General features: G+C 36.0%; 2 protein-coding genes across 2 annotated transcripts; one reads left to right on the top strand and one right to left on the bottom strand.

The window, feature by feature from the left end:
• Positions 1-1,399: 1,399 nt before the first annotated feature.
• On the top strand, positions 1,400-4,632 carry LOC122296307 (galactose mutarotase). Its single transcript, XM_043105894.1, has 5 exons — positions 1,400-1,620; positions 1,739-1,788; positions 2,417-2,543; positions 3,675-3,779; positions 3,886-4,632. The coding sequence occupies exons 1-5, from the start codon at positions 1,506-1,508 to the stop codon at positions 4,506-4,508; spliced, it is 1,020 nt and encodes a 339-aa protein (XP_042961828.1). The 5' UTR covers positions 1,400-1,505; the 3' UTR covers positions 4,509-4,632.
• A 572-nt stretch (positions 4,633-5,204) lies between these two features.
• On the bottom strand, positions 5,205-11,621 carry LOC122296306 (vacuolar protein sorting-associated protein 26C). The gene is made up of 12 exons (XM_043105893.1): positions 11,441-11,621; positions 11,344-11,410; positions 11,147-11,239; positions 10,856-10,920; positions 10,200-10,254; positions 9,560-9,649; positions 9,349-9,433; positions 9,170-9,265; positions 8,747-8,931; positions 8,564-8,652; positions 5,516-5,615; positions 5,205-5,423 (listed from the first exon to the last, which is right to left on the bottom strand). The coding sequence occupies exons 1-12, from the start codon at positions 11,497-11,499 to the stop codon at positions 5,379-5,381; spliced, it is 1,029 nt and encodes a 342-aa protein (XP_042961827.1). The 5' UTR covers positions 11,500-11,621; the 3' UTR covers positions 5,205-5,378.
• Positions 11,622-16,017: the final 4,396 nt, after the last annotated feature.

Here is a 16,017-nt window from a genome sequence, read left to right as displayed (position 1 = left end):
ATGATGAGTAGAAGAATTCAATTAGCTTAAAAAAATAAAATAAAAATGAGTATGGTGTATGGCCAAAACCCTATCTAAACAGTAAACGCCACTAGGGTTATCAACAAGTTAAGACTACAAGGACACTCAACTCACTGGTAATGTTTGAACTTGGCTTAACCCATCTTAATTATTTAGATAAGTTTCATATAAAGCCTAATCCTTTTTTAATATAAGCTCTGATAAAATTAAAATCATTTAAAAACTGGTTGTTAAGCCATTAAGCAATATGAATACAAGTAAATTTAATAGATAAAATATCTTATATAAAAAATAATAATAATTTATATAGAATTAGAGTATGTAAGTTTCACGTATTTTTTAAAAAATATTTTTTTATTATTATAATTTTTTTTATACATTCTCATACTATACTTTCAGATAGGGTTGGATCTTTCAGTTTTGGGAACAAGATATTTTTTCTAAAAACGTATCTGATTTTTATTTTTTATTTTTTAAAGAAATCACCTTTGATCCAAACTTCATTTAAATTTCAAGAAAATCTCAAAAATCGTTTTTATTTAACCAATTGCATCCGTTTCCTTGTGATAAAATAAATAAAAGAAAAAAAAAACAAAAAGAGAAAATATCTCTTCCAAAAATTGTCTTCCTTATGTTATCAAAGCATTTTATTTTTATTTTTTTCAAAATCCAATAAAAACTAATCTAAAAGATTTTCTCATTCCAAAAATAACTTTTAGGATCCCCTTGGTTATATTTTTTAATAGAAAATATTAAATATATTTAAGAAAAAATTAAAAAAAAAACTTACTTTGCTACATGTCAGTTATTAATATACTGAAAATCATGAAATTTTAAATTCAAATTTTAAATTTAAAAAAATAACAAAATTAGTCTTATAGTTAAAAATATAAGTAAAATTATAAGTATATATAATATTACTCTTTTGAATTAGACTACACCAATAAATTTTTTATTTTCAAATTCCAAAAAATTTGACTAAAGGATGATGCTAGCGGGCCGCCCGGCTACAGTTGGACATCCTGCTTGCACAAATATGAAATTATATTTTTTTATCATTTTTTTAAATGTTTTTTTTTACCAACTTTTATTATTAAAAAAATACATATTTTTATTAATAATCATTTCTTTAATTATTAAATAAAAAATATAATTTAAAAAAATTAAAATAGATCGGCACAAAGTCCGAGAGATTCACCTACCATTTTCCTGGGATAGAGAAAAATAAATAAATTCCATGAGATTTGTCAGGGTCAACAAGACTGACGTGGCAAGATAAAACGAAGAAACATAACTGAAGGGATTAAGGATGATGTCATTCTGCCGCGTCCCACGTTTCAACTTTCAACCCTCTTTTTTAATAGAATCCGATTCCTATCGTGATTTTATAATGCTACCGTAACCGGATTGTAACCGGATTGATATCTCTACCCAGAATCACTACTATCTCCAACTGAGTCCTCTGAAGTCTCAAAGAAATTCCAATGGCAGATCCAAACTCGAAGCCAGAGCTCTTCGAACTCAACAATGGAACAATGATTGTCCTCATTACCAACCTGGGCTGCACCATCACTTCCTTGTCTGTACCTGGCAAAGACGGTATGTGCGTTCTACCATGCGTCCTCATCTGTAGAATCGTGTTTTTTTTTTTCTTTTTCCTCCTCGGTTTGTGGGAATGTTACTGATTTTGAGTTCTGACTTCCGTGATACTTTGAAGGGAAATTGGCTGATGTTGTTCTAGGATTCGACTCTCTTGAACCATATCTGGTAAGATTCTGTGAACCCATTTGATTTTCAGTCATGTAATGGTGATCTAATGATGAAGAATTTGGTTGTGGGTGTACTGGTTTCTGCATGATTAGTTTTTTTTTTTTTTTTTTTCATTTATTTATTATTTGGGGAAGCCAGCGATTTTTTTTGAGGATGTTCAATTGGATGATGATGTGAATTGTGAATTATATACACCTTTTCTTCTGCAATTATATAAGCTTATTCATTTTGTTGTATAGTGGTGATCTCGTGTTTAATTAAATCTTGCTGGGCGTACGATTTCTGAATGGGAATAGATTCTTTATTTGATTGTTCTGTGAGGAATTTATTTGAACAATTCTTATGAGATGATGATGTGTATTCTACCCACTATTTCTGCAAGGTCATATGATTCAGTCTCAACTTGCTATAGTATATTCTTAAAAGTATGATTTTTGCTATAGCTGTATTCTAAGTCATTTGTTTTTTATGAGATGGCACTATCACATTGGTTGGTTGTAACAGAGGTTTCAAAAAGTAGGGTAGGTATATCATTATTCTTGTTTTGTTTAACTGTTTCCAATTCCTGGATTATTGAGCATTGTTTTGATCTCATGGTTTTGTGGGTTTGTATTTTTATGATCAGAAAGGTGCTGCACCCTATTTCGGTTGCATTGTGGGTCGGGTCGCTAACAGAATCAAAGATGGAAAATTTACACTTAATGGGGTTGAATTCTCTTTGCCCATCAACAAGCCTCCAAACTGTCTTCATGGTATGACAATTGTGAAGCGTTTTCTATTTTTTATCTCTTTTCTGGGCAGCATGGTATGCAAATTGTGGTTCACTAGTTCTGTTGTCTGCAAGACTGGCACTTATACATAATAAAAATGTCTGCGAGATTGTCTATTTCATTTCCTCCTAGAAGTAGCCAAAAGTGGTTCTAATTTGTTGTTTGAATGTTGAATGTGTAACAAATAACAAGTTTAATTCCTCAGTCTGTTCTCTTTCGATATAAATATGAACATTGCCATCTAGCGTGCAGGTGCTTGTTCAAAATGATGGTTCACCTTAGGCTATGAACATTTTTTAGAAAAAAGTGTACTTTGGCGGCCATACAAAGAAGACCCAAAGTCAAGGTGTAGAAGAAAAACATTATCTATCTAACACCACAAAATCAGCCAAACCAGTAGAAACATGGAATATTGTTTTTCACTTTTTTTTTTTATAAGGTCAGGAGACTTGTATTCTTTTTGTTGAATAAAAAAAAAATCTAGAAAAGGTCAGGAGACTTGTATTCTTTTTGTTGAATTAAACAAATCTAGAAAATTGTCTAAAGCTCCTATATTACTGTTATAATTGGCCTTTTCACTGTGATGGGCATACTCTATTATCAATTCTAAGTCCATGTTATTAGTTGTTCGGCATTTATCTTGCCTGAAGCAGGTTGAAGAGATAATCCATATCAAATTTTCATTATTGCTTGTGGTTATTACCATGATGAAGGTGTTGATAAAAAGTGGATTGCAAACTACTTGAGATTAGTTATAGAGACTCTGCATTTATCCAGGATCTTTTTGCATTATTAAGTTAGTAAAAATAATCAAGTTGTACTTTCCTAAAACAGATTTCCTGGCTCTTTTTTTGTTTCTGGCCAATCTGTGATAGGTTGGCTCGAAGAATACTCAGGTTCTCCATGATAGTTTTATATCACCCTCAAGATACACTAAATAAATAAATGATTGTCAGAAACAAAACAAGTCCATGTTTTTATTTTTCACGTTCTCTTGAAATTCTATTGTTCAGGTCAACTAAAATTTCACGAGTTCTGTGTTTATGTAGAATTATGGTGGTTTCTGCTCTCTCTCTTCTTCATTTCATTATCTTTTTTTTTCCCTTTCTTTAGGTGGGCACAAGGGGTTTGATAAAAGGGTGTGGGATCTAGTCGAACATAAAAAAAGCAAGAACCCTTCAGTGACTTTCAAATATCACGCCCATGATGGGGAGGAAGGTATAAATCTCTCTCTCTCTCTCTCTCTCTCTCTCTCTCTCTCTCTCTCTCTCTCTCTCTCTCTCTCTCTCTCTCTCTTTTTATATCTGTTTTTTTCTGGTACTAGGTTACCCAGGTGATGTCTCTGTGACTGCAACCTACACACTTACTTCAAGCACAACATTGAGGCTTGACATGGAAGCTGTGCCAGAGAACAAGCCAACTCCAATAAGCTTAGCTCAACACACTTACTGGAACTTAGCTGGCCACAACTCCGGGAATGTACTTGACCACACAATTCAGATTTGGGCGAACCATATTACTCCTGTGGATCAGAACACAATCCCTACTGGTGAGATCATGCCAGTGAAAGGCACCCCCTTTGATTTCACCTCTGAAAAGAGGGTAGGCGAGTCAATCCATGAGGTTGGTATAGGGTATGACCACAACTATGTGCTAGACAATGGGGAAGAGAAATCAGGTTTGAAACATGCCGCCAAAGTGAAGGACCCGTCGAGCTCTAGGGTCCTTAACCTGTGGAGCAACGCTCCCGGGATGCAGTTTTATACAGGAAATTACGTGAATGGAGTCGTGGGTAAAGGAGGTGCTGTTTATGGAAAGCATGCCGGGCTATGTTTGGAGACTCAGGGATTCCCAAATGCCATAAACCAATCGAACTTCCCATCTGTTGTTGTTCAACCTGGTGAGAAGTATAAACACACAATGTTGTTTGAGTTTTCAGTTGAGTGAAGTAATCAAGAGTCTTTTGAGAAGATATCAGAATAAGGTTAACTTTGGGCTTGGTTGCTACTAATGTGTGCATGAACCTAAATTATTATCCGAGTTATTATTTAATAATATGATGAGTTACGTATTTGTTTTCTTGATACCAAAATTTTATATGCTTTGATTAATCACTCTTTGGCAGCTACCAATGGTATTGCTGCATTTTGACATTTTTATGTTTTTTTCAGTCTCCATCTTCTACCCCTATTTTATTTTTTTCACGAGTTCTTCTAGCTCTATTTTATACCCATGCAAAAAGCACTCTTGATGGTTAATGGAAAGTCTGATGCAAATATATATATTTTTTTATTGGTATTGGGTGTCTAGGAACAGTATCCCAACTAATCCTGAGGTACATAGACCCTCAACAAGGAGTTTCTCACAAGTGCACTTTGAATAATTCAAGAAAAAAATCTCACAATCCGATTGCCACTAGAGATTGTTTGCACTCAAAAGAGATTTAAACCTTAGACTTGAGGGAATCATTCCCCCAGCCCAAGGCGTTCACCACTGGCAATCCTTATCAGAAACAATTTCAGAAATCAGGATTACCACAATAAAATTCTTCTGTAACCATCAAAAAATAAGAATCCTCTCTCAACGCTAAAAGCGTTTTTAAATTTTTTTTTTTTTAAACAATAAGAATAAAAGATAGATGTATTATCTGCCAATAATATGAGATTGACGAATTAATATAAAACGTCAGCTTTTTACATCGGTGAAGCACTCAAAATTTAAGAGATTAAAATTAATAAAAGATATAGTGTCAGAAGTTTAAGGTACTTCCGATACACATCTTCATTTTCATCAAACTGTTGTCTCCGTCGAAAAAACCTATCTTGTTCGAACCAATTCAAGTGGCAAAGTTTCCATCGCTATCTGAGATATGAAAATAAGATTTTAGATACAATTGATTAGAACCCGAAAAACCAAAACTGCCATCTTTTTCAGTAATCAGAGAAGATGCTTACCCAAAGTCTAGGGCTTGTGGGATCAGATTTTGAATGTAATTTTGATAGCTCTGATTGAAAGCTTATGACTATGCAAGCTTTGAATTCAATTGAAAATGGACTGCAGATATAATTTTAAATGGAGTTAGTGCAAATAGTTCGTTTCTTTTACATATTGTCAACAAAAATGATGCTAGCAGTGTAAGAAGGAAGGCACATCAGCAAAGAAATCTACTAAAATTAAAAGGTAAGACAGCTATGGGTTGCCATCAACTGAGAAAGATATTAGTAAAATCAACAAACATGGTCACATGTGAAGGTTTAAGATTACAGAGCAACCGGCATCATTAAAAAGGAAATTAGTTCAAATGCTTGTTTTCAGCAAAATCAGTGTTGCGCTTCTATGAGGCGTATATTAAATTAAAGTTCAAGAAGAGAGATTGTTACCAGGCAAAGGCTGACTAAAGACTAATGTCTATATAGGTTTTGCCTCTCAACACTCCTTTTTCTTCAGCAGATAAGTCCAATAAGTCTATCCTTGTCAGATTTTGAGTTGAAACACGACATAATTTAACAACACAAGTTATCTTTAGAGTAATCTTGGATGGGCTGTGTTTGAGACCATAAGGTAAGGAGGTGGATCTTGAATCAGATTCTTAAGTTGTTGTTAAATGGTTGTTTGGGAAAGGAAGAATTCATAGGATGCGATGGAGATTTGGGATGAACTTTTTGAGGTTTGTAAGCATTTTCTTTTAACATGGGAGCTTCTGTTCTGGGAAGTTAATCGAGTGGCACATTATTTTGTCATATCAGGCAGGAATACTTTGATTGGCTAGACATTCCAAATAGAGGTGAGGGGTTTTTTTATGACTGAAAAAGCGGGCTCACCTTATTTGAGATGCAAATGATTTTTGCCTTGTATAGTGTGGAGTGTACATGTGCAGTTCTTTGAGCTATTTGCAATGGTATTGTACTGAGGTATTGCCCACCAACTAAGGTGAGCTGATATATGAGATTTTTTGTTCTTAACAAAAAGTTATCTTTAAGTCTATCATGGATCAAGATTTTGGAATGTCAATTTTAGCAGGAGGGCTCAAGATTGAGAAATGAGCTGTTTTGCAGACTTTTATAGCCTCATCTACTCTGTTAGGCCAAACAGACAACTGGAGGATGCCCTGTGGTGGTCCCCTGCATGTAAAGGTATTTTTACTGTGCGATCTTTTTATAAGGCCCTCACCCAAGAGCCTATTATTCAGTTTCCTTGGAGAAAGATATGGCGCCACAAGGCCCCTCCCAAAGTGTCATTTTTTGTATGGACAGCCTCCTTAGGTAAGATACTGACCACCGACAATTTGAGGAAAAGGAGAATTATTATCGCGGACTGGTGTTGCATGTGTAAAAGAGCCGGTGAGTTAGTGGAGCACCTTCTCTTGCATTGCGATACAGCAAGGAGTCTCTGGAATGAAGTATTTGGATGACTAGATATGGCTTGGGTCATGCCAAAAACAGTGGAGGCAGCCTTGGCTTGTTGGGTAAGCTTGAGAGGTTGACAACCTATTAAAGCTATATGGAAGATGATCCCTCTTTGCATTATGTGGTGTTTATGGCAGGAGCGCAATGAGAGGACTTTTGAAGACCAGGCGAGATCGATGGAGGAGCTTAGAGCTTTATTTTTTAGAACATTATGTAGTTGGGCTATTGCTGTTGACTTCAATGGCATGGCCCTTCACGAGTTCCTTGTCTCTATTGTGCCTACCTAGTTAGGGCATCTTGCCTATTTGTAATACTGGCTTTTGCTTCTTGATTAATAAAATTTGTTTATTCATCAAAAAAAGAGTCAATCATGGATCAGATAAGACTTACTCCTCACTTGTCAAATAAGCAATATCATGGCATCAAATCACATAACTCCAATTTAAGGAAGCGAGGTATTGTAGTTATGAATTGCTGTTTCATGTGTAAGAGGCATGGGGAAACCGTGGATCATTTAGTTTTGCATTGTGAGGTGGCAAAGGCTTTATGGGATGGCATCTTTTGTAGAATTGGTTTGGCTTGGGTAATGCCTTTGAGAGTGGTTGATCTTCTTGCATGTTGGAACAGGCTTCATGGTTGCGCTCAAGTGGATGCGGCTTGGAAGATGGTTCCTTTGTATCTTATGTGGTGCATTTGGATGGAAAGAAATCAGCAGTGTTTTAATGACAAGGAGCAAACTTTGGAGCTAATCTAGAACTTTTGCATTCTTTATTGCTTTGATTTTCTGCTTTAGTGACTAACGGAACCTCTGTTCATGATTTTCTGTTGTCGTTTTCTGTTTCATAGAATGTATCTAGGTGTTTTCTTTTGTATACTTCCTGTGCACATGGGCTCCGACTATACATTCGTTCATTTCTAATAAAATTACTTCTTACTTACCAAACAAAATCATGTAACTGCCAAAACAGGGTTTCAGTCCGACATATAAGCTAGTAAGCAACACCATTATATCATATCCCTTAATTCTATCATTGATTTATATGTTGTTGGAAGATCTGGACAACAACAAATAAGGATTTCAAAAGTTAGTTTGATGGGTTGTTTGGTAGCTAAAGGAGAAAACAAGTGTGGGGTTTAGGGTTTACAAGAATGCAAGAAAAAAGATAATTTGTAACGCACTGAATTGAGTTGGTAATTGCATTCAAAAGCCAATTGTGCATGGAATAACAAGTTACAACAACAAAAGACTTATCTTCAGAAACAAATATTATTCTATCATTGATTGATATGTTATTGGAAGATATGGACAACGGCCAATAAGGATTTCAAAAAGTCAGTTTGATGGGTTAATCGGTAGCTAAAGGAGAAAAAGTGTGCAGGTTCTAGGGTTTCCAAGAATGCAAGAAAAAAAAATGCCCAAGATAAGAAATGCCCTCCTTGAGGGCAAATAAGAGATTGAGTTCTATTGAGTTTTCATTGAGTTGAGTTGGTAATCACACCTTAAAGCATGGAACTTTTGGCTTTCACAATTATTTATTCTTAGAAAAAGGGAATTGTAAGAGATTTAAGAAGAATTATCTGTAATAGGGAACTCACCCGGCTAAGATTGTTGGACAAGTCAAAAGACGCGGAAGTATTACATAGATAGGCAAAGTCATATTGTGACACACATCTCCATCTGCAATCTAATAAATGAAAAGAAATTAAAGTGTATGTTATATGGCATGTTAATTGAGTAATAACCTAAGATGTATTAAGAGGATATGGAATCTTGCGTGCCTGTGTAGTCTGAATCAGAGAGGTTTCAGTAACAATTCTCTCCCCAAGAAGAACTGACTCTACTCGAAGCAAGTGAATGTCAATGGAGCAAATGGGAAGTGCGGATGCTTCTACAGTTAGTTCACCAGTGATTGGATCTGACAAAGAAAATTGAGTGGACATCTTTCCTGTCACCCGGAATCCACCTATTCAGCAAAATTCTCATTATAAGTGGATCAAGTGACTAAAAGCTAGTCAGATACACCGCATTCTATAAAGAGTAGAAAAAAGAGGCCACTTTAATAAGATGTCTTTATACGATGCAGTTATAATTTGAAATGATGCAATCTATTGTACAAATAAGAGGGGAAAATAACCAAGATCCCAGACACGATTTTAAAAGAAAAACTGGGGGGAAATGGCAGAGGATGGCGATAAGGACACCTGATTTTAGTTCGGCAAGCAGCGGGTGTCTTTGTGTGTCTTGAGTGATATAAAAGATAACCATCTCAGGAGAAACTGGCCGCTCAAAAAGATCAGCTGAAAAGATAAACACATGTAAAGGAAGGAAGCTTTATGTAACTATCTAGAAGATAATATAAAGAAGTATGAGCCAACAATACCTGCATCACTTTCAACTATGAACTCCACTGTTGTAGATATTGTTTTGTGAAGATAACCTCTCATTATATCTACAGAAACTAAATACTATCAAAGGATTTATTAATTATCCAGAAGCAAACATGTTATTAGGAGCAAAATGAGAGCCAAATACAACAGCTCTCTCAGCATGAAGGTGAACAATAAAGTTTTTTCTAAGATGAAAATACACACCTGTATGCTGATGTTGGCTCCATGGAAGGTTTCATAAAATCTTTCTAAGTTGTCTTCTCCTGGCTGTCTCAGAATCATGGAAAATGGTATCTACCACAGTACATGAACAATTATAAATTTCAAAGGACACCACAGGAATGTTCTGTTCCCTTAAAATGTAACATAGAGCAAACTCAATTGCAGATAAAAAAGTCCATTTACTATGATTTTATCTCTTTGAAAGAAAAATTGAGGAAGGCTAGTAATTCGGTCCCTTTTTTTTTTTTTTTTTTTTGGGGTGGTGGGGTTAATAAAGTATGAATCAAAGGGGGATCTGTAAACCGGAAAGAAGAAGAAGCGTCGATACACACCAACAAACATTAAGCGAGAAATATTCAAATGTCAACTGTAAACATTTAGGTGGGGTAAAACAAGGCACTTCATGCAACATGAGAAAGACAACCTCCATGGAAGTTCCTACACCGTTGAATAACACATTTCAAAATTTCCAAAGACTTAAAATTGTATACTCAAAAAGGTGGTTTTAGAACACGAGAAGTTTCACCAGTAGTTGTGCAACATAGGTGGAGTTATTAGGATCATAACATTGTTTCAAAGTAAAAGCATTACTAAAAGAGACTACTCGTTACACATACACTACCTCTGCTGTACCCGGACCAATCTTTCCAGAAGGTCTAACCTCTACGCTCTTTTTCCTGTTTCCAAGTGAGAAAAGCAATTTTTTTTATAAGTACCAAGCGAGAAAAACAAATCTCCAAAACAGACAAAACTAAGGGGTCAGGAAATACGAATTGTAATTTTTCTTGGAAATACGAATTGTAATTTTTCTTACACATTAGAATAGAAAGAACTTATTGGAGAAAAAAAAAAAAGATTTAAAGTTTGCAGCTCATTACAGATTTATTGGGTTATTAGCAAACTAACAAATCCTCTAGCAGCTCAAACGTTGGGTAAAATCACACCAGTTATCGTAGTTTCCATTGATACAGCAGCCTAGTTATGGTAAATACCAGGCTAGCAAGCTTTATAATGGAAGCAACAAGTGAAATTACTGACTTAACATACATTTCAAACTCAAGGGGGATGGCTCTGAGTACGTACATTACAATTCATCACAAATCACAATTTCTTTTTTCTCACAAGCCACGCCACAAAAGAACTGAATGGATTTTAACTGAAATTATGGTTGAATTAACATGAGCAACAGAGAGTTTATCGCAAAGTTAGTGCCTCTCAAAAGCATACTGCAATTTGTTTTAGCTCTGGAAACAAGAACAGCCGAGAAAAGTAACTTACAAAATGGGGATGGGCTTGACAACCCCATAAAAGGACTCGATAACTCCAGCCGATCCACCACGAACCTTTAAGCAAAAAGTGTTACCAAAAAGCAAACGAAAGCATTTCACTAGATAGCACCCAAACGAAGAAGGAGTTAAACAAACACATTCAAACAGAATTAGCTTAGAGCTACTCTAGCCGGCTCGAAATTTTAAAAAGGAAACGAGTCTCAAAATTTTCTCTGCATCTTTTCGGTCATTAATTAATAAAATCCTTTTCACAGGATCCGAAAAGAGGCTCGACTCAAACCTGCAAGTTGACGGATCCGTTGAGAGTAAGGCGAATTCCATAGTGAGAAATCGAAGAAGGAGATTTCACAATGATCTTGCCCTCCAGAGGTTCCTGAAATTCCGATAGTCATCTCTCTAGAGATTATATCTACGTATTTAGACAAACCGAGAGAGAGAGAGAGAGAGAGAGAGAGAGAGAGAGAGAGAGAGAGTTACAGAAGGGCGATAGATACGACTGGCACGGGAAAGTCTGAGCTCTATAGACATTGAAAGGGGGGGGGGGGGGGGGGGGGGGGGGGGGGGGGGGTGACGGAAGGGAGGTGTGGGCAGTGATGTAAAACCAGGTAGGATTTGGCTTTTAAGTTCGGTCATGCAATCACCCACTTAGAGCATCCCGTTCCGTTCTGCATCTCACCCCAATCCTTATAATTTGGAAAAAACTTATAGGGTTTGGCTCAAAAATTCTGTCCATCCCGTTTCCCAAAATGGGAATGAAAATTAGGAGTGCTTCAAGTGGTCTCCATATTTGAGGACCCACTGTACATCCGCATCGCTCTCTCTCCCCAACGGTTGTCTCTTCCAGCTCCCGTCTTCTTCTCCGCCCTCCCCCTTCCCTCGCAACGCAGCACGGCTGGATTCTGCCCTCCTTAACTGTAAGTGCTATTTTATTCTTTGATTTTATTTGTTTTTCTGGGTAAAGATCTCTCCTTCTCTATTTCTCCATGAAACCATTTTCTTCCTCCCGATTTGGATTGAGATTGGACTGAAGGTTGATGGATTTGTCTTGTGGGTTCGACCGATTATTATTTGGTACTCTCTTTCGATTGATCCATGCATTTCTATATTTCTTTGTATATGTATAACAGATTTTATTTGTTTTTCTGGGCAAAGGTCTCTCCTTCTCTATTTCTCCATTTCCCCATTTTCTTCCTCCCGATTTGGATTGAGATTGGACTGAGGATTGATGCATTTTTCTTTTGGGTTCGACCGATTATTATTTGGTACTCTCTTTCGAACTATCCATGTGTTTCTATATTTCTTTGTATATGTATGTGTTTATAATTTTTGTGAGTGTTGACCGAGTACATAGTTTATCTCCATTTCAGTCAGTTTGATGAATTTTCCCGTGAGCTTGTTTTCATCCTCTCTCTGTCTCCTCCCTCTCGTTTATGTTTTTTTTTTTTTCTTGTTCCAGCAACCAATTTGGTATCTCTGCTGAATTGCCATTGTTCTTGTTTGGTTGCTCAGTAAATGGTGGAAAGGGGACAATGACCGAGTACATTGTTTGTGTATTTGTTTTAGTGATTGGCAAAATTTGATTCTCTTTTGTTGTGCTGATTGCAAATGTAGTATGTTTGATTTCTGAGAATTTGATAGGGATCGTATACCCTATTAATCGAATAAAATTCTATCAATCCTATGATTTATGTATTATTTAGGAAAAACTACAATGAACTTATTTAAGCCTTTATTATTGTGATGCATCTCTGTCACATAAGTTATAATCCTTGTATGTAGATCAGGCTATTGTAATGTTATTTCTTGTTCTTCTCAATGATTTATTTTTCAACATCTTTTCCTGTTTCTATGAAAACTGAAAATCTGGAAGTACATATTGATATGGGTGTGTTAGTGCCTTCAGATGAATTGTCTTCCTCCTTTTTTCCACTTGCTCACCTGTTGCAACCTGCAGTGCCTTCTCTCTCTTATCCATATTGAAACTTAACTGTAGTTAAGCTTGCCGTAATACATGTAGTACATAAGATGGGATATATGTGGTAATCTCTTTGTACTAAAGAGTAATCATGTTGTACATCAGAATATTTATCCTCACTTGAAAACAAAGACACTGTCATATGGAGTGTATGAATGGAAAGAGTAATAAGGCTACCATCCATTGTGCATGAAGTTGGTTATCTGTGACCAAAACATCCTTAATTAGTTCTTCCATTTGCTATATTTCCATGGACATGCGAGAGCACCATTCTGCGATATTTCCATGGAAACTTAAGGAGTAATTATTTGTTCTTGCTACCATATTGTCAATCTCCTTGCTAGGCTGTTGGTTGTTGCGGCTTTAATTGTTCTGATACATACCTGGCTGACAATTACTGCCTTGCTTCTTTAGCATGAAGTCAATTATTTTTAATCCTCTTCTATTATAGTTGATGTCATTGATGACCATATAATTGTTGAATATCACGGTGATGTTTGAAGTTTTTCTCTACAGTTACCTTGTTTGAATATCTATCTATATATAATATCTTTTTCTTTATGGTATTTTCTGACCTATTTCTTAATATACAATTCATTGCATATGACAGGCAAGCTTTGTAGCTTGTTCTGTTGGAGCTATCGTATTTTTTTTTTTTTTTTGGCTAGAGGTAGGATTGTTTGGTCCTGCTATTCCCTGGGGAGGCGGTTTTTTTCTCAGTATATAGTCATGCTTCTTTCAGATAATCAGAATCAAATTGAAAACGGTTGTCTTTATATATCAATGGTAAATAGGGAATAATCATTTATCGTTTCAAAGCCCTTTTTCTCTTAAGCCAAAAGATTAGGAAGAACACAAGCTATTGTTTTTTATTAACTAGTGTTTGAAAAACACTGGTCTTCGTGTTTTTTATTTTGTCATCCTGGCTGGAGGTGTGTGTTTTATTACATTTTTTGGAATCAGGAACCCAATTTTATGGTAGATACCTACTTTGAAGCTTTTAAGTTTATGAAGATGAGTTTCACCTTTTGTTTACAGTTTTAATATTTGGAGAACTGAGATGATAGCCATATCAGTGACAATTAAAATCTGAACCGGATGCACCAAGTTTATTATGATTAATAGATGCGATCATAATTTCAGGATCTTTTTAATAACTAGTTTGATTTGAACCTATTGCATAATTCTTTTCCAAATATGTTTTGGTTCTTCATTTTTCTCTTTTTTCCTCAAATATTAACAAATAGTTCTATCTAAAATTTTTTACATTCGTTTATTAGTGGTTGTTATTTAATTTTTTATTTTCTGACCTATTTCTTAATATACAATTCATTGCGTATGCTGTTTGGTTGGTGTTTTGTAACTTGGTCTAATCACATATTCATTGGTCTAACCTTTTGTCACTTTGTTGTTCCTTAACTATAATATATTACCATTTGTTGGTCATTGAGTAATTTCTTCATTGTTGTTTGGTCATTTGCAGTGTTTCGTGTCATTCGGGAGAGGGGGGAATATAATTAGGCTGTGATGATGGGGTTAATTCAGAAGTGTAATTGGGGCCCATCGATATGGCGGGCTAATCGTTATTCGAATAGGCCAAGTTGCAATTTATAGTACTCTCCATAAACTGCAATCGGGGTTCGGGTGAGGTTTTGCAGCCATTCGATGTTGGACTCCTTGATTACGCATGTTGTCAATATTTACATCATTCTGAACCACATTTATTGTCTTATTCAATATGGGAAACCGGATGGGAATGCTCTTATTTTGTGTTTTGTGATTTGCATGTTGTTTGTATTCTATTGCGATAGATGTGTAATGTGTAAATTAAACCCCTCGGCTGTGATGATGACAACCGCATGTGAGGATTAGAGATATTTATGGCCATCTCCTCAATGGTTAGGTAACCCGGACGGCCAATAAGTCCTCGTAACTGGTCGTTGCAGCCATGAGTGGGTGGCCAAATTTCCATAATGTCACCATTCGATTCTTGAGCCCCAACTGAAACCCAAACTTCAAAGTGATGGGAATTTGATCCACCTTTTCATTATTTTTTTAGAGATAGATTCTCAAGACTCTGGACATATGTACTTCACCAACTTTATTAGCCAAGATCTTCAACTCGATCCCACTTACGGTGGACAAAGTGGGAACTCTCCTATGACCATCGATGCCTCTCCACCCTTACCCCCTAATGAGCCTAATGGCGTCAGAAAATCAGTGAGGGGTGCAAACTTCACCTCCGAAAAAGACAAGTTATTCGTCTCCGCATGGTTAAATTGTAGCCTTGATGCCGTTCAGGGAACATATCAGAAACACTCCCAACTTTGAAAAAACATCTTTAAGTACTTTCAGCAATATAAAGAAACCACAAATGAGCGGATAATAAAGTCTTTAATACATCGATGGTCAGTTATTCAAAAAGTCACAAATAAATTTTGTGCGAAACTAGCTCAAGTTGAAGGGTTAAATTAAAGTGGCATGATCGAGCAAGATAAGGTAAAAATACCATACGCTTACTTATTTTACAAGTAATTTATTTTTTAATTTTCAGTGGTTTAACATGGATTTTATTTGTTTAAATACAAGTTTGAGAAGGTAAAGATTATGTACCAATCGCTAGAAAAACGCAGTTTCCAGTTTGAGCATTGTTGGCACCTATTGAAGAACCAACCTAAGTGGATTTGATGCGCCACAAAGGATGTTCCGCCGCGAAGGAAGACGATGTCCCCGTCCCTGACCCAGACCTCAACTCGATGTTCCGCCGCTACGGAAGATTTGGTTTTTGATCTCGAAACGGAGAATGTGATAGAAATGAAGTTATCGAATTGGACCGACCAATGAGCAGGAAAGCTGAAAAAGGAAAACGAAAGGCCCAAGGCAAGCAAACAGAGAAAAATTCCCAACTTAGAAAGATGAAATATACTCTTTTAGAGGAGTCACGTACTCAGGAAAAAGAGTTTTATCGCCTTAAAGCCGAAAAGATGGAGTGTGACAAGGAGAAAGAGGAAAAAAATTACGTCTTGAAGATGAAAGACTGAGGTTGGAGGCAGAGAAGATAAGGATTGAAGCTGAAAAAGAGCAAAGTAAAATCCGTCAAGAGGACGAAAGACTGAGGTTGGAGGCTGAGAAAGTGGAGCTTGCGAAGAAGGAATCGGATCAGCGCATTATGATGA

This window comes from Carya illinoinensis, chromosome 15, assembly GCF_018687715.1.
Source record: "Carya illinoinensis cultivar Pawnee chromosome 15, C.illinoinensisPawnee_v1, whole genome shotgun sequence".
NCBI classification, from domain to species: Eukaryota; Viridiplantae; Streptophyta; class Magnoliopsida; order Fagales; family Juglandaceae; genus Carya; species Carya illinoinensis.
The sequence above is the reverse complement of the archived record's forward strand: the minus strand, read 5'-3'. Positions and strand labels throughout refer to the sequence as shown.

Coding starts and splice junctions, on each gene's coding strand:
- LOC122296306 (XM_043105893.1), bottom strand. CDS start 11,499: ATGACCGAACTTAAAAGCCAAATCCTACCTGGTTTTACATCACTGCCC. Junction 10,255..10,855: donor GTCAAGCCCATCCCCATTTT/GTAAGTTACTTT, acceptor ACTTGGAAACAG/GAAAAAGAGCGTAGAGGTTA. Junction 8,932..9,169: donor GCTTGCCGAACTAAAATCAG/GTGTCCTTATCG, acceptor TTTGCTGAATAG/GTGGATTCCGGGTGACAGGA.
- LOC122296307 (XM_043105894.1), top strand. CDS start 1,506: ATGGCAGATCCAAACTCGAAGCCAGAGCTCTTCGAACTCAACAATGGA. Junction 1,621..1,738: donor GTCTGTACCTGGCAAAGACG/GTATGTGCGTTC, acceptor GATACTTTGAAG/GGAAATTGGCTGATGTTGTT. Junction 2,544..3,674: donor GCCTCCAAACTGTCTTCATG/GTATGACAATTG, acceptor CCCTTTCTTTAG/GTGGGCACAAGGGGTTTGAT.